The following is a 25,342-nucleotide window of genomic DNA, read 5'->3' as shown; positions in this document are numbered from 1 at the left end:
AACGCTATGACATCGTGAACCATTGCGCCACCATGGAAACCACACTTACAATAAGAAAAAAATCAAAAATCAGCGCCATATCAAATCACGAACCAAAACCCCCAAATCGCGACAATAGGGAACCTTGAATCTGTTGAAACAACCAGTACCGATTTTATGCAGCGGAAATATTAAAACAGAGTACAATACAAATTGTTAAAAGCAAAGAGCTTGTTCGGTCAATTTAAAAAATGGTTCTTTTAATTTTCTTATAACCTTTTAGTGGCAATATAAAAGGTGTTTGTGCACCAATATCTGCCATAAAAGGTCCTAGCCATAGTAGGTGAGAAGCTATACGGCTTAACTCCAACATTATTACTCGGATATAGCTGGCTCTTTTAGGTACTTGAATATTTCCCAACTGTTCTGGTCCATTTACAGTTATTGCTTCTGTGAACATAGTAGCTAAATAGTCCCAACGTGTTACATAAGGCAGATATTGTATAATTGTTCGGTTTTCCGCTATTTTTTCCATTCCTCTGTGTAAATAACCCAATATCGGTTCACAATCAATAACATCCTCACCATCTAGAGTAACAATAAGTCTAAGAACACCACCCATGAGCAGAAAATATAAGAGTGTAAGGAGTAGAAAAATCACACAAATAGTTTTTATCCTAGTTTGAATCAAAAGATTCTACGTCCAGTCATTAATCACTATGAATAGTGATTAACTTTTTCACTAAAACAGTTTCACAATTACAATGAAAGTGAATAGAAAATAACAATAACAAAAACACCTTCCTTCGACAAACGAACTTGAAGAGTGAGCAAGAACCTTCCTTCGACAAATGAACCGGAAGCAACAACTTTGCCATCTTGAAGAGAACCACTCCGACCTTTGACACATAAAGCGTGAGCTTCTCCTATTCACAATACTTGACAAGAGTAAGAACTAGCATTTGACAAGTTCCTCAGATTACATTGTATTCTCAAATTCGCAAAGTTGTCTTTTGAAGGTTCTAGCAAAGAGATTTATGATCTATTGCTCTGAAAATGAAAAGACGCATTTCAACTGCTAGTGATAATCGATTATTATAAGTAATAATCGATTATATGCGAGACTTGGACCGGTTAGGATATTTAACTCGTCAACCGGTTGACTTGAGTTCTTCACCTTCTGCCGCTCGGTTGAGCCCTGATTACCTTCTGCCGTTCGGTTTGAGCCCTGATTGCCTTCTGTCGTTCGGCTTGTCTCCTTACAGCTTTTCAGCGTTCGGTGGTAACTGCTCGGTCTCGATTATGCTTTCCACCGCTCGGCTCAATACTTGTAAACTTTCCAACTCTTAACATTTTTTTACACTGTTAGTTGGACACAATTTCGTTCGGCTTGTGTTAGACATCGTTCGGTCCACAACTTGTATTTAGCCACTGTTAGTGACTGTTCGATATTCAATTGAGTTTCGCCAATAATTAACTTCGTTCGGTCTTGAACAATGTTCGACTATGAACAGTGTTCTGCCTTCAGCTGTGTTTGGCCTTCGTTTGGTTGTAGTTGTTTGGCTTGCATCTGTGTTCGGCCATTAACTGGTAGTGATCGTTTGGTTTCAAAGATGCCTCTACTCGGTTGCCATGTTCAATTCTTTCTACCACCACTTCACCTTCCAACCGCTCGGTCTCGTTCATGCCTTCTACCGTTCGATCTTGGTCATGTCGTCTACCGTTCGGTCTTGATGTCTTCTCTTATACATAAATGCTTTTAAACTCATACAACATAAGTCTTCTTATTCTTCACTTTGTAACATCATCAAAATCATTATCTTCAAGATACTAATGCTCCTTATTGGTAATAGAATCCACCACCTCAGTCACCATTTTCCACCTCTCATCCACCACTGTGAACCTTTGAGAAATCCAAATCACAGCATCCAAACCCTAAACCTCGAGCCTCATGTCCATCATCTTCCTCTTACCACGAAACCTGTGAATTGAAAACATTACATAACCAGTCCAAAATCTCAAAACGCGAAGCCCAAATCGTGAATTGCGAAAGCCACCTAGATCATCGTGTCACCACTATATCGTGACACCACCAGCAATCATCACTTCGCAAACCTTCGTCTCCATCAACCACACACCATTGAACTATCACGTGGTAATCCCGGGCAGTCAATCTTGGTCAAAGTCTCATTATGGTCAAACAAAAGGGCCTAAAATGAAAATATCAATATCTTTTGAGTTTTTCTACAATTTTAGACAAAATAAGAAGGGCTAAATTGGGATTTTGGGAAATTTCAGTTGTTGATAATTTATTAGATATTTTAAAAAATAATTAATTTAATTATATATGAAAATATCAACAGAAATATCTGTCAAATATTTTTAAAACTGATTAAATATATTAAATATTATGATGATATTACATTATCAGATAAGAGATTTCATCAATAGAAAAGTTAGAATCTAAGCCCATCGAGCTCTATATAAAGGGACCAAGGGAAAATAGAAGAGGGAATTAACAACTCTAGTTTGGAGCAGCAGTCATCACCTATACCTCTTTCTCTTACTTTTATTTTTATTCATCATTTATTCCACTCCAACCATGGAGGGCTAATCTTCTATGGTTGTTCCACTATAATTTCAATATGGATACTGAGGTTAGGTTGAAATGATGTCTTTATTTCTTTTTATTATTGATTTGAGTTATCTTTTTTTTTATGTATTTTATCACTCAATCACGTCAAAATTAATGGTTTTTACATCATAGTTAATTGGTAAGGTGTTTTAATCTACATGCATACTGATCATATAAGTCAAAAGGTTTTTAATTTTGGTTGAGAATATACTTTAATTGAATTTAGGAACTTTCGTATGATTGAATGAGTTTTTACTACCAATTGAGAGAATGTACTTTGATTAGTGGTAAAATTTTTAACAATAAGTAGTCAAGAATGTACTTTGATTAATTAACTTTTAACTTGATTTGGAGATAAAAGAATATATACAATTAAACTTAATAAGATTTAATTGAGAATGTACTTTGGTTGAATTCATTATGAATAATCTAGAAAGGTTCAAAATCTACGTTGGTTAATAGTAAGATTGCCATCAAATTAATTAAGAATATACTTTAATTAATTTGAAATCAAAAAGCAATAATCAATTGAACAATAATTTATGGTTAACCGATAATGAATCTATTTTAGAAAAGTAGTGGAATTAGCCTATTCACTACAATTGTTTTAAAGTCTTTTATTTGTTACTTCATTAAATTCACACTTAAATAATCTTCAATATCAATTTCATTAGAATAGATCTTTACTTTGATATTTTAGAATTGCCATTGTGTTTTACAAACCTTTTGAGTAGGATTTCATAAGATTTAATTTTTGAAAAGCATTTCTATATTTGTTGGGAAACGAATCAGGGCTAACTTAACCCTATCTAGTATGTTAATTACTAACTTGACAATACTGAAGTTGCCTTATTAAGTATTAGTAATTTGATAGTGTTAACGACAACATATCAAATTTGGTGTCGTTGTTGGGGAGTACGGTTAATATTTTTAATGTTTTTATTCTTATTTGTTTATTTATTCATTTTTATTTTGTTTTTTAACGCAAATTCATTTAATTTAATTTGAGTTTTTTAGCCTTTAGTCATTTTTAATTTGTTAGCAAAGTCTTTGCTTTTGTTTTGTTTAAGATTTTCTCTTGAGATTAGTTCGAGAATACTCTGGTTAGGAAAGACTTGGTATTTAAGTTGTCCATTGTGATGTACCTCTCTTTCTTGGGAGTAGACCCAATAACATTTATTACTCATTTCTTACGTGAAATCTTTCTCCAAATCAAGAACAAAGGAAAAAAAATAGAGGAACAACTTCAAGCGGATTGCGCCAACCCCGGGAGAATTTTATCAGAATGAGTTGGAAGTTGAATGGAACTTGCGTAAGATACTAATAAGTTTGAAATTTGGGTGTTCTATTGATGGAGCATCTTCAACATCTAAAGCTACTACAAATGCTAGTCTTCTTTAGTTATAAACATATCATCTGCTCCTTCACCTGGTCCAGACCAAAACGCAATGGCTCAAAGAATCATTAGACAGTTAACCACACTCAACAACACCATCATAAACACTTGATTTTAATGCAGGTGAACTGGACAAGACGTCATTGAGGAATCATACCAAAGGGTGGCGATCATAGGCTATAGATGCCAGTAATGGACCTATAGTTACACCTAAGCAATCTCCCAGGAATTGATCATCTGAAGTTGCATGTTTGGAGGTAGATCTAATGCAAGAGAGGGAAAATTTGTGAAGTCAAGCTTCCACACGGTTTAATCATTCAAAAGTCACTCGCTAGTATCTTAAATTGATTTGCAATTGATTTTATAACATTTTCACCAATACAAAGTTGTTTTCTACACATCAACTATTTTACAATTCTTCAAAACATCACCTCACCAAAATGTAAAACAAACAATAGCCAACACAATATGACAAAAATCATAAACCCTAGTATAAGAAACCAAGCATAAATTAAGAATGCAAACCTGACCAAGGCACAAATCAATGCTTCCAATTGAAACGATAAAGTCACTTATGTTTGATTTCTTGGAGATTTTTCCACCAAATCACCATAAAACCTTCGCACTTCAAAAACTCATATTTTGGAACTCGCTAACCTCAAAATGTTTGATTAAATTTCAGAAAACCACTTCCAAATATCACGAATCCACATCACTATATGTTTAAGTGGTCACATCAATTAATAATTATGATATTACTCACGTTGACACTTAGCCGTTAATGACTTAGACGCTGTTAACAAAAATAATTAAATTGAACATAAATTACAAAATTAAAAGTCACATTAAACAAAGAAAAATAGTATCAACAAAGTTGACAAATATAAAACAAAAAATATATTAAGAAAAGTATTAAACAAAGTTTACAAATACAGTAACCGAAGATATAAAAAAAAAGGGGTAATTTGGAGCTTCAAAATGAAACGGGCTGTTATCCCAAAGAACGTGGCAATCTTCGTCGCTTCTTCCCTTTGTGCACTGGTTGTTGTGGCCAGGTCCAGAGATTGTTAGGGTTATACTTTCTGCCACTCACACGGCCACACACTCACCGATCTCACTGATCCACTTACTCCGGAGACTCACAGCTACCGCAGGTACGCTTTCACACACGCACAAACTGTACGATTCAATTACTTTTTTAATTACCTCCAGAAAAAGAGATGGAATATATATATATATATATATATATATATATGTATGTATATATATTTATATATACATATATATATATATATATATATATATTTATATATATATGTATGTATATTCCCTTTTACGATCGTGTTCTGTTTTTGTAACAGACTAGAACAAAACATAAAAAACCTGACTCTGTAATAGAGATCTTGAGTCACTCTTCAAATTCCAAAACTGAGTGTAGTTGAACTTTGAAGTGTATAAATTCATTGTTTTTGTGAGAACAACAAATTATTACTTTTCCCCTCAACGAAAATTAACGGGGTTTACGGACAAACCATTCGTCGGTGCGTGTACCTTATTCCCTGAGTTTTTCGTTGCTACTGCATGGTGTATATGTGTTCTGTACTGTGCAATTCCATCTGAGAATCTGGTATATAGTTATTTCTTTATGCTATTTTACCGGTTGCTAGCTAGTTACTCATCAACCTTATTCGTCTACCTTCATTAATTTGCTACATAGCATTCACGGTAGAGGTTTCTCGCATCGTCATTTTCCCTAATCAGTGTCAAAGATTCCCAGTCGAAACTGATTTGGGTCCATTTTACAGTTTTTTCCTTATCTCTCCTATCCTCGAACAGAGTAGTTTTCATGTTTCGTTCTTCCAACTGATATGAAAGCAATGCATTCTCACAAGGGTAAAGATTAATTACTCATTAGGGTACGCGCGTGCATGTGTCTATATATATATATATATATATATATATATATATATATATATATATATATATATATATATATATATATATATAAACATGGGTAGATAGATATAGATATATTTTCTGAATGATTTTAAAGATATTTCCCTTATTTTATTTTCGTTTAAGATTAGTAACTTAATGAGTTACTAATGATTAGGGCAAGGAGTACTTAGTATTACCCTAGGAGGAACTTGACCTCTCTATTTATAGTTTTTTAATTGCTTCAAAGTGCATAACCCTGTTATCGGCTTGACATATGTAAAGTATGTGTACCTCTAATGTCGTTCCTAACTAAGTAAACCATATATACTTATGAAATCTGTTTGAAGAAAATGTAAATTAGGTGGATATATATATATATATATATATATATATATATATATATATTCTTTTTTATACCTTTTTCCATGGGTTGATATAGTTGACAGCAGATTCTGTCATTCTCTGATGTTGCCATTTCTTTTAATGCTTGTTTGTCTTGATCCTTTTGTAGGCTTAATTAGGGTTATGTGGTGTTGCTGTTCCAAGGTGTGGAGATGGTGCTACTTGGGGAATTTAGGAATCGTTATCCTTTTCCCATCTTTTCAACATTGTTGTGTTGTCAGAAATTGAAAAGCTACTTTCCTGATTGATCGGGATTTAGTTTTTGAAAAAAGCTAATTTGCTCTATTTGTTGTGCTTAGTTAAAGTGTAACAATATTTTTATTCACATATAGTTTTATTATATAATTTTTATTACTTTGTTGTCCTGTATATCTATGCACTATTTTATCAAGAGCTCAATCCACTTAGTTACTTAAGTTGAAAAGCTGAAAAAGGGTTGTTTAACAATTGTATTATATTATAATCTTTTCAGCCTTATTAGATCAAGATTTTTGTTTTAAAGAAGCAAAGAGTGGAAGTACCTATCAGTGATGCCTGATCTTCCATTCCAAGTTGGGGATTTGGCTGAGTCAAAGTCCTTTCAAAGTGGTTTTCGGGGTGCATGGTTTCGTTGCAAGGTATGCAAATTCTTCCTTCTCTAACTTTTGTGGTGTTGATGTGATAGGCACAGGAACTAAAATAAGAAAGAGACTCTAAGATTGGAATTGGCTTCTTATGAGACAATTTTATCAAATGTACATTTTACTAAAAATACAACCAAGTTTCTGTGAAATTTGTGGTTCTTTGAATTATTATATTTAGAATTAAATGAGTTTTTGGCATCTCCAAAATTGAGATTGTTAAGACCACATTATTAAATGTTGGGTTTCAAGAACATTGAGGTGTTTTTGGAGGTACCAATTTTAATATAGACCAATTTGGAGGTACCAAACACTTATTTAAATCTTACTTTTAAACAACAATCTTCTATATTGTGGTAATGTATTATGTTGTTCTCATGGCAGCTGGTTTTGCTGTTTTGGTTATGACAGTGGTAGAAACGTGTATGGCTTGAAAAATACTATACAATGTCTGTGTGGATAAACTTCTCTATAGATGCCTTACCAAATAAAAGTAAAAGGAAAAATAAATAAGTTTCTCCAGAACTTAAATTAGTACATATATATGTTAATTTATAGAAACTTTCTCATAGTAGCTTATCCGAAGCTGATCTTAACTTATGTATAAGCTAATTTTAGTTTGTGGAAAAACTTAATTTATTTTTCGGTCATATTTTCTTCAGATATAGATGCTTTTAGAGTGTTTTATTCCTAACACTCTGACTGTTCAAACTTAAGAGACTATTCCCTTTCATTAAATGTTCTTTAGACACGGTTACTAAGTTTTCTCACATCTTTTTCAAACGCTAACTTATGATTTGAATGAGACCTCTTTGGTTAAACATTTCTACCAAATTTGGTGATAGACTCTGTCTGCTATGAACAACAGTTTTGATTTTCTGAGGTAACCTGTCTGTTTTGTATGCAGTTCAAGTGGAAAAAATTTAGCTGATCAAGTAACCGAATTGTATATTATTGTTGTTACTTGGGTCTCCAATTAGACTTTTATTAGCTCTTGTGCTTAGTGTATTAGCTCATTAAAGAAATTAAATTCATTAATCTAAACTAATGTAAATTCTGTTAGCATTAAAATACTTGTATATCCTCCCTTTTAATATTTATAGGTATTGCCTTAGTTGAATACTAATTAAAAATAATTATTAATGCAAGTATGGAACTATTTTCATCTGATTAATGCTGGATTATTTGAAGTGAAATTTTGTTTTCATGATTTTTATTAAAACCCCTTCCAGTTCCATTGTCTTTTTATTAAAAAAAAAATCTCGTTTCTCAGAATAATTTCGTGCAGGCTTCTTTGCCCATCTGGTAATCTGCCTGTAAGCATTGGTTGGCCACATATCTGTACTGTTGCTACTTTTAGTAAAGGACTGGGATGCTTAACCAGTGTCTATCATTTTATTGAGTATTAAATTTTTCTATCTGATATTATTTTGGCCTGAAATTATTTTATGATTTTTTCAGATTAGAGATATCCGCACGAAAAAAGCTGTCATATCCCATCTATTGGAGTATTTTGACTACACTGACCAAAGTATGTTCTTGCTCTGTTTTAACATTTCAACTAGAAGTCCATTAGCTTATTTATTGAACGAAGTAGAATGAATGTTCTTATGAAATTTGGTTGGTTTTAACATTTCATTTTCTTGATTAAGTGTAATATAGTTGGGTGGGTTAAATGCAAATATTTTACATTCCTTCTTTGATGTGGAAGTGCCAAGTTGAGGTTTATATGAACTGTCACAAGTTTAAGAACTAGAGAGAAGGGCTAGTGTAGTCCAAGTTGCTTTGATGGTGAAATCCCTGTGCTACCAGTCAAACGTTTTCTTTGATACTGCCATCTAAATTTTCTTTGATTGACTCATTTGCATCCTATTGTATATAGTCTTGAAGAGGAACCGAGGAACTTGTATTGTAGCGCTTAAATGTGATGAAAAATCCATGAGTTAATGCTCAGCCAATGTATTTGTATATATATAAAGGGATGGGTACAAATATGTCAGGAGGTGGAAGGTTACAACTTATGTTCCTTAACCTAAAGTTAGGTTCTCCCACAAACAACTTTATGCAAACAGCTTTATGTAAGCTGTAGCAAACATAATTTTAATATTCACACTCAAGCTGGAACGTATAAATGGTATGCACCAAGCTTGGAATGAATAAATTGAATCCTAGACCCTCTCAAGGATTGAGTGAAGCTGTAAACTACTATAGCAATCATAATCTTAACACTCACACTCAAGCTGGAGCATATAAATTGTATGCAACAAGCTTGAAATGTATAAACTGAATTCTAGGGCCCTCTCAAGGAGTTAATGAGATTGTATGCAAGCTGGTTGTTACCGCTAATAAATCCAGGACATAGTTCCTCTGACAGTGACTCTCCCAGATTCTTTCATGAGACATAGGATTAGATTTAATATGAACGATACAACTTCATTCGCCCATAATTGTTACAATACAACTTCATTTGCTCAAACTTCACAAAATTTCAACTGTTGAAGGAGTTTTTTAATCCACACAAGTGGACAAATCAGTTGAGATTGAAAGTGTAAAATAATTCTCGAGGGCTTGAAATATCCCTCTCACTCTCATTCTATATACAAAAAAGTTCTGATACAAAAGTACATGATAAATAGGGTAACTCTAGCTGCAGACCTAGGTACTACTATATATATACTAGACACAATATAATGATGATAAATAGGATAAATATTCTATCACTCTCCCTCAAGCTGGAACATACAAATTGTATGTACCAAGTTTGGAACAAATAAAATCAAACCGAGGACCACTTAATGACCTGGTCAACACATCTACGAGTTGATCGTTTGACCCAACAAACTCAGTACATATTTCTTTAGTCAACAACTTTTCACGAACAAAATCACAATCAATTTCTATATGTTTAGTCCTCTCGTGAAACACTGAATTTTATGCAATGTGGAGAGCAACTTGATTATCGCAATACATCTTCATAGAATGGATGTCATAGAAGTTAAGCTATTGAAGGAATTGTTTCACCCATATAAGTTCACATGTTAGTGACGCCATTGTCCTATACTCGGCTTCAGTTGTTGATTGGGCTACTACATTCTGTTTCTTACTTTTCTATGAAATAATGTTTCCTCCCAGAAAAACACAATATCCTGTAGTAGACCATTTATCACTAGGAAACATGTCAACATTTGCATGAATAAAAATTGAAGGAAAGTTGGACAAGAGAGAAAACTGAGTGATTTGAAGAAATAAATATGATAAATGGCTTTTATTTTATTGTGTTTATATCATAATAAATTCATATGAAATGAGGTTGCATGATAACTGGGCAAGGGAACTATCAATTGAATCAATTTTGTTGTAGCGAAATTTGGACACAAGAATTATTTCACGAATTAATTGAATAGGTAAATTTTTGTTTATTGTCTATTATCAACAATATCCTTCTATATTGTTTTAATTGTTAGGTGCCATGTTTTTCTATCCAAATTGATAAATATGTTAATTACACAAATGTTTCTAACAAATTCAGGAGAGCTCTAATCCTTGGAGTTTATAAGTAAACCCCCTTACTCACACTGATAACTACTATAAAAGTTGGAAGTGGTAATAATTCATTTGAAGTTATAACTATTGCATTACTTGTTTGTAGAGCCAAGTTGGATCAAGTTGTATCAAAAGCCTCTAACTAATATTGGCAAGTCAAAGGGCTTGAACAAGGAACTGATGTTGCGACCTTCATTCCCTACTTTCTCTCGTGAAAGTGAAAAGCTTGATGTGAATGCCATATCAGAAATGACTGTTATTGTTAATAACACATGGAAAGTTGGGGATTTGGTAGATTGGTATACCGATGGTTGCTATTGGTCTGGAACTGTAACTAAATTATTGGGGAATGATAAAGTTCAGGTAATACTATTTGTCTTCAAGTTGTGTTGATTCAATATCTTATTTGGATTTTTTTTTGAGCTATAACAGCCAGAGTAGACATTATTTGGCACTATTTGCTAGTTCTGCCCTATTTATGCAATAGATTTTACACTTTAGATTTTCTCCTCAATTATTTGTCTCATTTTATTCTAGTTTAGGTCCAGGCCTAACTTAACTTCGAAAGCCAACTCGTATAGAGAGGTTTCACCCTTACTTATATACATTATTTTAGTCATACCGTTAGTTGATAATGGATCTGAACATACTCTTTCATGCTAAGAAGTGGGCATCTCATAAAGTTTACATGGTCGAATTGGGGGGATTCATTAAGGGCCTTAAAATAGATGGGCTTAGTTGGCCCAACGACAATTGTTATTCCATATTAGATTTATGGTTGACCATGTAAGAAAGGAAAATAAGGAATACATGGAAGAAATCTAAAAAGATCTTTATTACAAGTTTCCCTATTTCCAAACATCTAATAAGATCTTTTGTACCTGCCCTTTTTAGCATATATTATCATTAGCCAAGCTTGTTGTAAAAGTAGTCTACTTGAGAATTGAGATATTTTGTATAATGTATGCTAGTTAATAAGTGGAACTAACAAAGTTAGTGTTCTCCTAAAAGCATATTTTCTCTAACAAAACAGTAATCTATCTCTAGGTGTTTGGTTTGTGCATGGAAGATTAGATTAGATGCAATGTGTAGTGGTGTTTGTTTGGTTTGTGCATGGAAGATTAGATTAGATGCAATGTGTAGTGGTGTTTGGTGTCACAAATCAATTTAGCCTCATAAGTATCTCTAAATTGTAATTGTTGAAATTACTTATGCCATGTCATCTCAAATGCAATTGCAACCATAAAATAGTGTTTGACTTCAACACTAGATCTAGCAATTGTATTTTGTTTTTGTTAGAATAATTAAACCCATGTGCACACAACTGTGTGAGCTAGTTAATTAGTGGAGTCTTAGTTGTGTGTGTGTTGTATTTCGTCCTGATTAGCTATTAAGCCCTATAAATGTATAATTAAGAAGAGAGTTAATTAAGCTCCTCTAGGACTTAAATATAATTTCGCTCTCTATTGTTTTAAGTTGGTATCAGAGCAGGTTGATCTTGATCTGTTAATTTGTCATATCTGGTGCATTTTTTGCTGCCAATTGCTATGTCTGCCATCGTTGTCATCGACCACTGCCGTAGTTTTTGTCGGTGACCACTGGATCATGATCACCTTTTCAAGCGACCACCAACCCTGTCGAGATCAGAGCAAGAAGCCTCCCCACACACTGTCATGTGCGTCAATTACCGATGTTGTCTTGAGGCAGGTGAAGCCCACGCGCTGCCTTCCAATCACCAGATCTTCAAACGACCATCGTCTGACTCGCCAAAGCATTCCCAATACGTTTCTTTCACTCGTGTCATGTTTTGGGATTTTTTGGTAGACTCTTAGTCACAAAGAGATTCTCTCCTACTTGTCGATTGAAGGTTTTTATTTCTATCAAACCCAAATTTTTCCTTTAAAGACTATTGTTTTTGTCTTCAAAATCCATTTTCAAAATGTCTATTGGACCTATTATTTTTGGAAATCCTACAATTACCACTAAAAATTTAAATGGAAAAAATTAATTTTCATGGTTGGCATTCATTGAAATGTGATTTCTTGGTCAAGGTCATCCTTACCACCTTGAGCAAGACGGAAGCAATGTGCTTCCTGAGAAGGCTGAATAGTGGAAGCAAGTTGATTTCCAACTCTTTGCTCTGTTGTAGCAACATGTGGAACTAAAGCTTTTTATTTCTCTTAGAGCTTTTAAAACCTGTCATTCTTTGGAAGAAAGCTCAAAATATTTATGCAAATGACATCCAACATCTTTGTGACTCTACAAACAAACTTGCACCCCTTTAACAAACTGACCTTGATATGGTATCTTTTATGATCGAAGCTGAGTTTGCATTTGAAGAACTAAATATGTTCTTAGAAGTAGATTCTTTGGATGAAATAAAGAAGAAACTTGACAAATACTATATAGTGATGATCTTTCGTGCTCTACATTTAGACTTTGATCATCTTAGAGACCAAATGTTAACCAGTCATGAGGTTCCTTCCATGGAAAGTGTTAGGTTTCTGAGTATGAAACCTAACGTTGACAACTCACTCACACAATCCCAGCAAGAAAAACAATTGGAAAAGAATGAATTATCTGTATTCTCATCAACGAAAGTAGCGTACAATCAGTATCTGGGAGCATAACCTCCCTCCATCTACCGAGAGCTTAACCCCCTCACAAGGTCCAAGACCTGTCTAAACAAAAGAATATGATTAGCTGCCCTCTAATAATGAATAGAACTCTATTTATATAAGATCTCCCATCTCGCCTTTCCTAACCGCTCTCTCATTTTCCCGCCTTTCTTAACTGCTCTCTCATTTCCTCTTCCTTCTATCCTCTTACCTTAGATCCTATCTGAAAGCTTGACCACATGTCTCCTTTGAGTTCCAATGCCTCAAAGCAAGGAAGTTCATGGAAGAAATACTAGAGGAGGACGTGGAGGTCAGGGGCGAACTCATTGCCCGCAGTGTAAAATGATGGGTCATACCCAAGAAAACTACTTCCCATTGCATGGTTTTCCTACCAAGACTGCCCATGTCTCTAAGGCAGAAACTGCGGACTCCAAATTCTCTGATGAAGAATATCAAGAGTATCTAATGTTAATGTTACAATATTTACCCTATCTATCATCATTATATTGTGTCTAGGGTTACCCTATTTATCATGATTATATTGTGTCTAGGATTATCCTATTTATCATGTACTCTTGTATCAGTTTATTCTTATAAATAGAAGATTATGATAGGGATCAATTAAGCCCTCGAGAATTATTTTACAGTTTCAATTTTAAGTTGGTATCAGAGCAGGTTATCTGAGTCTCTTCCTACTCTGTCTTTGTTGCCGCCACTGGCAGCCTTAAAAATTTCATCTTTTTTGAAATACCTATATGAGCAGTCCCGCTCTCCTAATAATCTTAGATATTTCTAGTGCCTTTTTTAGTTGTTTCCCACTGTTCACCGTCGTCCGCCGCCATCTGTTGCCACAGTTTAGTCCTGCAACTAGTGAATCAGGATTGCCTCCTTTCACTGATGGCCAATCCCGCCGGTGTCGAGGAGCGCGACCCATCCCTGGTGGTCGTTGCCTTATTCTCCTCTACACAAGTTGTCACGCCCGACTTCTTTCCAATCAGTTTCGGGCTCATGTTCCTTACGTGCCACCTTTCCGATGTCAGAGTGACACTGTGCCACTACCGGAGCCTCTTGAGTTCGTTTTTGTCCTTGTTTCTTAGGTTCGGTGGTTGTAACTCAGACCTAGGGTTTTCTCCTTTGATTGTTTTGGAACCCTAAGTCCTTCAAATCTCCTTTGTTTCATCATTGTCTGACTCGCCAAATCATGCTGAGTCCATATTTATCCGTGGTTCCTAATTTTGAAGTCATGGTATTTTAAGTTTTCTCTCTGAAAACCCTAAAATCGAAAATCCCCAATTTCTTGTTTTCATTCTGGAATGGTGGAGGCATGGCTGCTTCTTCATCACCCGCTTTGCGTCACTTAAGTGCCACCAATAGAAGTCATCCAAGTCTGTTCATTGACGCACCACATAATCCAGCCATGGTTATCTTAGTGGCATTTTGGTTTCTTCTTCTCCTTGTACGCCACCATTGGTTTTCTTCTCCTTTGGTCACTCCAACCTGTCTTCGACATTTCAAGGGTGATGGTGAGCCTTGCGCCTAGGCTTGGTGCCTGTGAAGGAAGCAACCCACTGTGATGACAAATCTGTTTTTGGATTTTGGGTATTTTCCTGGTTGGTTGTTGTTTTAGAATGCATGGTGATGAAGGAAATTGGTAGGTGAATGTATCTCTGAGTGCTCCGCATGAGGCTTAAAGGTATGGAGATTATGGAATTGAAGACTCATGATCTCTTGGTGAATGGAAGTGAAGATGGGATGAGAGAAGTCTTCCAGAGGAAGAAAAAAAAAATAACTCTCTGTTTCAGCATTGTTCCTTAGCCTCCTTTCATAATGTGTGTTTAGCTTTGCATATTGTAGCAGCTGTGATGTTCTTGATGGCTCGTGTCATTTATTTACAAGTCTCCAAGGAGAGTCAGTGCTATCAGCGGGTTAACACCAAGGAATTTCAACTCCAAAGTCATGGGTTGAAGGTTGCTCATGGCATGAGGGGAGTCTATTTCTGGCAAGATTTAGAATCTTAGCCAAACAATTTCACCATCCCCTTATCAAATTTGTTTTTGGATGCTTTGATGAATAAAGGAGACCATTATTACCTTTCACCTTCATAGTTTGTCATCGGTGTGCCGTCATTTCCGTCGTTTTCCGTGAGGGAGAGTATGTTTCAACCACTGCAGGCCCCATCAGTAAGTGATGGCAATCCCTGCAGTTTCTCTCCTTTAGCCACTGTAGGCCCCATCCTTACTTGATAGCAGTTTAGTCCCTGCAGTTTGGTCGCTTTCCGCCACTACAGGCCCCACCAGTCAGTGATGGCAATTTAGTCCTTGTAGTTTGTCATTTTTAGCCACTGCAGGTCCCTTCCTTACTTGATGGTAATCCAGTCTCTGCAGTTTGTCGATGTATAAATAGTATTTTCAACTGAACATTGACATTGTTTGATCCATTTTTCCTAGTTTAAAATACTTTATTTAAGGCCATTCAGTTCTATCATCTCAATTTTTCCGTCATATATTTTGGTTCATTTAATAGTTGCAGTTATCATTTTGCTGCTAATTTTGGCAAATGGCATACACATGGTGAGCATCTTTGTGTCTTGTTTCACACCTTTTTCTTCTTTAATGAACTTTACCTTTGTGTCTTGTTCATTGAACAATACTTGTCTGGATGTACTTTTAGTATTATATGAGCATCTTAAATTCACATATAGTATGTGTCTTTCTAGATTAATCTGCTTCCTCCTCCACTGGGTGAAGGGTTATCTTATGAAGCCTTAAGCAAGGATTTGCGCCCATCTTTGGACTGGTGTCCTGAAAAAGGTTGGTCTGTGCCTATACCCGTGGTATGTACTCTTAATCCTATACTTTGATTTATCTTTGTATTTGTAAATTAATAAATTAATTTCTCAAATGGATAATTTTCCCTGGTTAGATTTTGTTTATGCCACTTCTACTTATAATCCTACAATTTGACTTGTCGTTGTACACATTAAATTTTTTGCAAAAACATAATACATTCGTAAATTGTATGATATTTTTTGCTTATACAGGAAAATGTCATTGTTTTAGTCTTCAAATTTTGTTTGAGTTTGTAATTTTGTAAATTTGATTGTAAAGTTCTTCTATTGCATAAAATAAAAGTAAAACAAATGTCCCATTTGAAATATACTTTCTAGTATATATGTTTTTCTTTTGATAATGGGAGGGGATATATAAATCATAACATGTCTAAATTCTAATAAAATGGTGTTGTTCATGAATTCTATTGTGTGGATACAATATGTTGAAATGTAATGTATTTTCTAGTGGGTTTTTTAGAGTGGGCTTTTTAGGAGCCTTTTGTTTTTTCTTTTTGTGTTGATCTACTATCCCTTATAAATAGGGTAGTATGTGTATTAGGGTTAAGTGAACAGTAATAATAAAAATTTCAGTTTCTCTTCCAACTCTTTAAGTTGGTATCTAGCATCGCTAACTGCCACCCATGTCCGCTGCCGCTGCCATCACTGCTATTGTTCGCCGTCACTGCTGCTGTCCGCCTCCATTGCCGTTGTTCGCCGCTGCTGTCTGCTGCCACTATCGCCACAACTTTTTCTCCAGTGAAGTCAAGGGTTATGTGCACCTCGATGAGCGCGACCCATCCCTGGTGGTCACCGCTTCATTCTCCTCCTGACGTGTTGTCACGTGCCGCTTCTTTCTGGCCAGCCTTGGAACATCACCGCGTCATTGTCAGTCGTTTTGCCTCAGTCTCCTAAGTGTGTTGTGGTCATTGTTTTGCTGTTTCGTTGACAATAGCTTCGATCTAGGGTTTCTACCCTCAAAATCAGTTTTTCCCTCTTCTGTTTGGCCTTAGAATGACTTTTGGTTTTGGAACACCTTTATTGGCTACCTCTACCATTACTTCTGCAAAACTCACTTGGAAAAATTATCTATCTTGGTCTTCTTCCGTGGAGTTATGGTTTCTTGGTCAAGGATACCTAATCATCTTGAACAAGATATTTCCACTATACCCGATGAAGAGAAATCTCAATGGCAAAAACTTGATTTTCAGTTATGTAGTGTCTTATGTCAATTTGTCACACAAGAGGTCTTAGAAATTTTGAGACCTTACAAAACGGGCTCCTCCTTTTGGAAAAGAGCACAGGATATCTTTGCTAATGATGTGCAACGTCTCTTTGATGCAACTCAAAGAGTGACTTACCTCAAACAAGCCAATCATGATATGGCCGCTCATATAGGAAAGGCTCGTGCTGTCGTAGAGGAATTGAAGAATTTATGTGGCTGATTCTTTAGAAGGCATAAACAAGAAGCTTGATAAGTTTTACATGGTCTTAATTCTAAGAAGTCTACACTCAGATTTTGATCATGTTTGTGATCAAATGTTAGCTGGTGATCAAGTCCCATCAATGGACAACCTAGTTACTCGACTTCTTCGGGTACCTTCATTACTTAAAGACGAAAATTCAATTGATGGTATTGAAACATCAGTTATGGTAGCACCACAAGGAAGAGGAGGAGGCAGAAGCAACTGAGGAGGATGTGGTGGTCGTAGTATGCGTCCTCAATGCACATATTGTAAGAAAATAGGCCATACTCGAGAGAAATGTTATGCCTTACATGGATATCCAGACAAAGCTGCTTATGTTTCTAAATTTGATGATCTAGAATCCAGAATTTCAAATGAAAAGTACCAAGAATTTTTGAGGTACATGTGTGGAAAATCTTCTAATCCTGGCCAATCCTCCTCCATGTTCAATGTGTCAACTGCCTACATATCTCAATCTGTGGAAGGTCATAGTCCATGGATCCTTGACTCACGTGCCTCAGACCATATCTCTGGTAACATTCCTTCAATTTTCTTCCATGTTGATAAGTTTCCGATAAAGAAACCTATTCGAGATCCTCTAGAAACAACACTTAGGCACCAAGAAACAAGAAAGAAAGTAACAGAACAGGATATTATTCACAATGTCAAGTCTGTACACTCACAATAGCAAGGGCTTAACCCCTTTTCACAGGCTTATTCTGGTTAACTAACAACTGTCAAAAGTCCTTCAAACAACTAACCCCTCTACTATTTATACAACAGCTATTCCCGCCCTACCCAACTGTAATAAACAGTTGGGTTGCTCAACTAACTCCTTCTTTTCCTTCTCTCATAAACTCTCCAACTCTTCTCATTCCTAACACATGTCCTCTCCGAAAATCCCTCATTTCATTACCGTTGCCAATGGATCCAAACTGGCATCTCTAGGAATTGGCAGAGTTTCCTTATCTCCTTCACTAAATTTAAATTTTGTTTTGTATATTCCTTATTGCCCTTACAATTTAATCTCCTTGAGTCAATTGACTCGTTCGTTAAATTGTTCTGAAACCTTTACTGCTAATTCCTTTGTTATATAGGAACATGGTACGGGTCGTCTGATTGGAGAAAGACATGAGTCTTGAGGACTTTATTTCTTAAAACATAGCTCTTCACTTTCCTGTTTTACAACATCATCCTTAAAACTTTTGCATGATCGTTTGGGCCATCCAAGTTTGTCCAAGCTGAAAATGATGGTTCCGAGTCTCAAAGAAATTCAAGTCTTAGATTGAGTTTTGTCAGTTAGGAAAACATGTTGGATCTTCTTATCCTAAAAGGTCTGAGACGTGACGTAATTTTCCTTTCTCAACTATTCACTCTAATATTTGGGGACCAAGTCATGTTACTTTCGTTTGGTTTTAATTATTTTGTAACCTTCATTGATGAATTCTTTCGATGTACTTGTGTTTATTTAATGAAAGAGAGATCTGAACTTTTGTCCATATTTATGTCCTTTTTTAATGAAATTAAGAACCAATTTGGGATGACAATTAAAATCCTCCGAAGTGATAATGCTAAGAATTGACATCTCATTGAAACTGCACGCTCCCTGATGTTGAATACTAATATTCTTGTGCATCACTGGGGCGATGCTGTCCTCGTTGCCTGTTTTCTAATCAGTAGGATGCCTTCTACCTCTCTTGAGAATAAAATTCCTCACTCTATCATTTTTCCAAACGACACTCTATACCATGTCTCCCCATGTGTATTTGGGTGTATGTGTTTTGTCCATAATGTTTCTCCAGGTCTTGATAAACTCTCTCTAAAAGCTATTAAGTGTGTTTTCTTTGGATATTCTTGTCTTCAGAAATGCTATAAATGTTATTCTCCCTCCACCAAGAGATATTATATGTCTGCTGATGTCACATTCTTTGAGCATACACCTTTTTTCTTGTCCTCCATGGAGGATCGTTCATCTATTCAACAAATGTTTCCTCTACCATCATGTGATCCCTTGGTTATTCTTGCTTCTGTACTTAAAACTCAAAATGCGAATGACATTGTTCCTCCACCTCTTCTCACATATCAGCGTCGGAGACCATCTCAAACTCAAAACACTAAAGATCCTTGAGACTCAGATCCTCCTCCATCAAATCCCCAGACCATAGACTATTTCAAAAGGTGTGCACGTGGCTGACGCCTGGAAACTAGTATTGTACCAATATTCAGCCCATGGTAGAAAGGAACTCCAAGTTTTTGGTTGTTCGGAACTAAAACATCTCAAATAGGTTTCCAAAGTCCTATTCAAAACCTCAGTTTGTCAATTAGACTCAGGATGGTAAGTTGTTCTCATCAATAATCTAGTACCCTGAAGATTAAAAAATTCCTTCTAGAACAAACTCATAAAGGTGGGATCTCTGTCCCTAACGATGGAAGAAGGAATTCCATGTAGCTTCGCCACCTCCTTTTCTCATCAATAATCTAGTATCCTGAAGATTAAAAAATTCCTTCTAGAACAAACTCATAAAGGTGGGATCTCTGTCACTGACAATGGAAGAAGGAATTCTATGTAGCTTCACCACCTCCTTTAAAAATACTTCGGCTACGGACCTGGCTGAATAGGGGTGTTTTAGGGCGATAAAATGTCCATACTTACTCAATTGATCAACCACCACCAATACTGAATCATACCCAAATGGTCTGCGGAATGGGTAAAGGTTGTAGCAAACCTTGGGGTGAGGAAGCCAATATTTAGATTGAGCAGTGCTGATTGATGAAAAACAAGCCAAACTAACGAAGAAATATTTATGACATATGATATACTCAAAGCAATAAAACAGTGACATAGGCTTAGAATTGCAGTAACTTAAAACTAACCCAAGAATATCACTAAAGGATTGTTTTGTTGGAATTCACATGGAACCAAGAAAGAAGCTCGAGATATCTGTTTTTTCCTTGCTCTCAACATTCAGAAAATTAAAGCAACTCTCTCCAGCTATAACATTCCTTCCCCTAGGTATATCTAGGTATATTTGCACTTGTTAGAAGTGGACTTGAGGCCTAACTCATCCCCACAAAACCGGCACTTATATACTTTAATTTGGCCTTATCTCTAGTCGATGTGGGACTTCCAACAGCACTAAAAGCTAAAAAGAAAACATCCCTAACATAAATCTGAAAAGGTGCTGAAAAAGCTGCTCCACATCTGCCAAAAAGCTGTTTTTGTGTGTGCTGCCATAGCAAAATTGGTGTTTGTTATCTCTTGATGTGGCAGTGCACAATCCTAGCTCAGCTCCATTTGGACCATTCCTTGTGTAGCCCAATAGCACATCAAATGAAGAGGAAGGGTCTGCTCCCAACTTTGCTAATTGCACCAGAATGGTTGAAACTGTCTCTGCCCAAGTAACTGCCTCGAACTCCAGATTAAACTGCATCTCGTACAAAGCTCCAAAATATATGTTGTAGTACTCAAATTGAAGCTCTTTGAGTCTAGAATCCAACGCAACAAGAATCAGCTCAATTGGAGATATGTAGAAAAAGTTATGATCCAAACAGTTAACAAACATCTTTGAGTTATGCTGGCACTGCCTTTGCAAACTGCCTTCATTCCAACATGAACTGCAACTAGACTAGAGCTCCAAAAATCATGTTCTACCACTCAAATTAAAGCCCTTTGAGTCTAGAATCCAACGGAAAAAGAATCAATTAATTGAACACATGTAAGGACACCGGTAAAGAAAATTATGATCAAAACAGTTAGCAAAGGTTAGAGCTGAAAATTCTGTTTTTGGATTGCGTTGGGAGCTAGTAATATGGCGTTGGGCGGTAGCATAACAGGTGTTAATCTTTTTGGTTGTGTTGAGTGCTAATCAAATGGTGCTGGGGTATCGAGACAATGAGCAAGGTTCAAAAATGCGCTGGGCACCAATGGATGGCACTGCGCAGTGCTGCAACACCTAAAACTTCCTAAAAATTACAAATCTAAGCTAAAATTGAAAAATTAAAGAAACCAAAATGCTAACAATGAGAGTATAGAAGTTGAGTTATCAGTCCTGGTGGTCCAAAAAATAAACAATGGTTGCTCGATCAGAAGCCGAATACCATAGCCTTGCTATTACTGCTGGTGAAATCTTATGGCTGCGATCTTTTCTTTATGAACTCCGAAACAAGTGTACTACCCCAGTTATATATTGTGACAATCAAAATGCAGTTGCTTTTAAGTCCAGATCTCCAATCCAGAACAAAACATATGGAACTGGACATGTTCTTTGTTTCGGGAAAAAGTGCTCAATCACTCCTTGTTCACATCTTCCTGCTGCTGATCAAGTTGCCGACATTCTGACCAAACCTCTCACTCAAGCTCAGTTTTCTGCTCTACGTCACAAACTTATTGTTATTGATTCTTTTCAATAACCTTGAATTTGAGGGGGACTGTTAGAATATATGCATTCTGGTTTTCTTTATTATGTGTGTGTCCCTTTTCTATTCTGATTATGTATTAACCAGGATCTTCTAGAATATTGTTTGTTAGAATTCTGCTAGTAGTGTTGTTGACTGCACCTCCTAGGAGTCTATAATATTTTATTCTGCTCCTCATTTGTTTAGATGAGAAATACAAACTTTATGTTAGTATTCTATCTCTCTTTATTCTATCAGTGAATAATTAACTTCCTTGCCAAAATTGCAGGGTGATGAATGTAGGCAGCCTTGTGCTCGTATAATCATTCCGGCAAATTCAGGTAGCACTATCAAAATATACTTTTGTTATTCTTTGCATTTGAATGAAAACTGAGCTTTCTGAATTGAAAATTAATTTGGATAGCCTTTCTTCCCTTACTTCTCTGGCTGTTTGTTAAATGATGTAGTGTCCTCATTTATACGTGCTTATTGGTCTATTTTGTTTTGGATTCAGTTATTCAAGTTGTTTCTGATTGCTTGGGTTTGTTAAAGACCTGTTTTGTCCTTCTGTGTACCTTATAAAACTAAAGCAAATTAGGAAAGGAATACATATACACCAAGCTCCTCACTAGCAGAGATACCTCTCTGTGAAGACAATGTGCAGAAAATAACTATGGTGTTCAGGCACAGATCGGAATATAACTTTCCCCAATCCCTTCCGTTCCTTGCCTTGCTCAATCTTTGCCTGCTTTTTGTTTCTTTATTTCCTCAATTCTGATATCATTCCAGAATTCACTTCTCCGGTAAGCATGTGACAGTTATCAGTGTTACAGCCTCCATTGTCTCTTTGGCACGTTCTCTACAATTGTCATTTTCCTGTTTACACCTTGCTCTTCTGGTTGCATTATTATTTTTGTCCATTTTTGTTCGTTATATATAACTAACTTTGCAGTATAACCTTTTTGTTATTTCCTGGGGTTTCGTGGGAATGCTACAGATGTAACGGATGAGGTTGGTCGGCATACAGTAAGGATGCATTCTTCTTCATCTTTAAATTTGAAAGACTATCCGGATAGATCCATAGCAAGGAGAAAGCAAAGCAACAGTGCTAGAAATGGTATGGAGATTAACGAGTCTGATAACGTTTCAAGTTTACACATGGATTCGTCAGTTGAGATTATGGAAATAGCTAGCATCAGTCGTATATATAATGAGGATCCCGCAAAGAAGAGCAGCGACAGAAGTCTCTATCTTAATTCCATGTCTTCCAATACTATAGAAGCTGCAATCATGGACTTGGAGGAACTTGTGAACAGGATTAAATGGTTAAGGGATGTGTTGAATTTGAGGGTGTCGCCTTTATCAGATACTAAACAGTCTTGGGAGTTTTCGAAACATCATCCATCATGCAAATGATGGTTCTGTATTCAATGTTTAACCTCGGCATAAATTTCTTTTTTCTCAAATATAATTCTAGAGCTTTTAGACAGTTTATTTTGGATATATAGTTGGTTAGTATATTTTTGGAACTTAATGCATTGTACCTTGGGCTTTCATGGTTGGCAATTGCTTCCTGCGTCTCTCTATATTATCTTCTCGTACCTTCTGATATATTGGAATGATAAAAATGATATTTTAAAATCTTTATATTTTCTAAAAAAATGCAATTCAAAAGGTATTTAAAAACTTTTAGATTACTCAGTAGTATTTAAATATATATATATATATATATATATATATATATATATATATATATATATATATATATATATATATATATATATATTGGAATAATTTGGATTGTGTAATTTAAATTTGATTTTGAACTATTTTGATAGATCATTTTAGAAAATTTTATTTCAATTTATCACTTATGAACAATTTAAAATATATTAAGAACGATTCATCCAGAAATTTTAAAATTGAAAATTTATACATGATCCTTTCTTGAAGGTAAGATATTGCTTAATGATAATGGTGTTTCGAGGGCCCCTAAATTTCTAGGTCTAATAAATCGAACGAACCATTAGAGTTGGCAACAATAAAATACTTATCATTGTATGATTGACCACTAGAAGATTAAGGCTTTGTTTACTTGAATGAATTTGGAGGAGATTTGAGAGGATTTGAAGATAAATTTTGTTGTTGTTTATTTGAGTGGATTTGGAGGTAAGTAAGAGTGGATTTGGAAGTAAATTTTTTTAATCTGTCACATTAATCAAATCCTACACTAATTCTCATAAACTTTACTTCCTTCAGAGTAGTGGAAACGTTCGTGAGTTCCTTCAATTTTATGTTGGGCTAACCTACTCCGATCTCCTTGAGCTCGGCATTAAGGAGAGTGTTCCCAACTCCCACTCAAACCTTGCTAAGTTGGCAAACTGGGATTTTGACTCTCACGTGAACCTCGTCGAGCTAGCAGGCTGGGGTCTTGGCTCTTACACGAACCTCGCCAAGTTAGCAAATTTTGTCTTGTTTGGGAATTATAGGCACCCTCTTCATGGGAGTCAGGCCGAGGTCGAAGAGATGATCTCTCATTCTACAAACCAATTAGCCTTTGCTAAGCTTGTGTAGGTCGACTTGTTGTTGAGTGCACGAGGCCTCAAGCTCGGTATCGTATTGCCTGTGTTGTTCGTTGTGTTATTGTATGAGTGTTTGCATTTACTAGTAGAGGGTCGCCACCTAGTTGACTTCTATTTTGTGGGAGATTTGTGCGAAACTTTGAGTGGTGACTGTAGGGAGGTGAAGCCAAGGAAACGTTTACTAGGGTCCCATAGTGGGCGCCAAATAATCTTATTGAGATCTTGAGCTCGAATCTGCAAACATGTGGCAAGATCCTAGTGGTAGCTAGAATGCTCTTGATGATTGAAATGAAATTCCTTACCGCTCAAAACCTGTAAAAGACTCTCTGACGCTTGAGCCAAAAAAATGAGTTTGGATCTTTTATGAATGCAGTAGTGAATATAATTGATTACTAAGTGAGTATTCCTTGATAAATACTAGTTTTATTTATAGGATCAACATAGGTTATAAACCTATGTTATCATAAATAACATAAATAATAACAATAATACCAAATTGTCGATATTACTTATAAGATGTAAATATTGTTCCAATAAATGTAGGTTTAAGTTATTCTAGAATGAAGAGACTTAATGAATCTTGTTAAATCATGTTCTTTAGTCTATATATTGAGTTAGATAAAAATACCTATAAACCATAAACCATAAATATGACCATCTTCACAAGATAAACAAAGAACAAAGCTTTGTAAGAAAATCAAGGTGGTCATATGGATAAGGTTGAACACTTTTTCGACTCTCGAAGAGATGAAAACTTTTATTTCACACATCTTCGTTTAATTTGGATAGTTAGGTGTGATAGGAGGGTTGGCAATCTGTCTAGAAAAATTCCTCACAAGTTTTTCTTTTTCACATTGTAAAAAAAAAAAAATCAATCACATACCAGTTTTTAATATTTAATGACCCAACTAAAATTTAGATGAAAAATGGAATAAAACACC

General features: G+C 35.5%; 1 protein-coding gene across 2 annotated transcripts; it reads left to right on the top strand.

Moving 5' to 3' along the window:
• The first annotated feature begins 4,973 nt into the window (after window positions 1-4,973).
• Window positions 4,974-23,373, top strand: LOC124833099 (uncharacterized). 2 transcript variants are annotated; one of them, XM_047307482.2, is made up of 8 exons: window positions 4,974-5,164; window positions 6,460-6,494; window positions 6,823-6,967; window positions 8,432-8,501; window positions 10,620-10,876; window positions 15,848-15,964; window positions 22,109-22,160; window positions 22,817-23,373. In XM_047307482.2, the coding sequence occupies exons 3-8, from the start codon at window positions 6,881-6,883 to the stop codon at window positions 23,233-23,235; spliced, it is 1,002 nt and encodes a 333-aa protein (XP_047163438.1). In that variant the 5' UTR covers window positions 4,974-5,164; window positions 6,460-6,494; window positions 6,823-6,880; the 3' UTR covers window positions 23,236-23,373. The 2 variants fall into 2 exon arrangements, with proteins under 2 accessions (XP_047163438.1, XP_047163437.1); XM_047307481.2 differs by lacking the exon at window positions 6,460-6,494.
• The last annotated feature ends 1,969 nt before the right edge of the window (window positions 23,374-25,342 follow it).

Source organism: Vigna umbellata, chromosome 4 (assembly GCF_029865625.1).
Source record: "Vigna umbellata cultivar VRB3 chromosome 4, Vumbellata_1.0, whole genome shotgun sequence".
NCBI lineage: Eukaryota > Viridiplantae > Streptophyta > Magnoliopsida > Fabales > Fabaceae > Vigna > Vigna umbellata.
This window is presented reverse-complemented; position numbering and strand designations above follow the sequence as displayed.

Coding starts and splice junctions, on each gene's coding strand:
- LOC124833099 (XM_047307481.2), top strand. CDS start 6,881: ATGCCTGATCTTCCATTCCAAGTTGGGGATTTGGCTGAGTCAAAGTCC. Junction 8,502..10,619: donor TTTTGACTACACTGACCAAA/GTATGTTCTTGC, acceptor ACTTGTTTGTAG/AGCCAAGTTGGATCAAGTTG. Junction 10,877..15,847: donor TGGGGAATGATAAAGTTCAG/GTAATACTATTT, acceptor GTGTCTTTCTAG/ATTAATCTGCTTCCTCCTCC.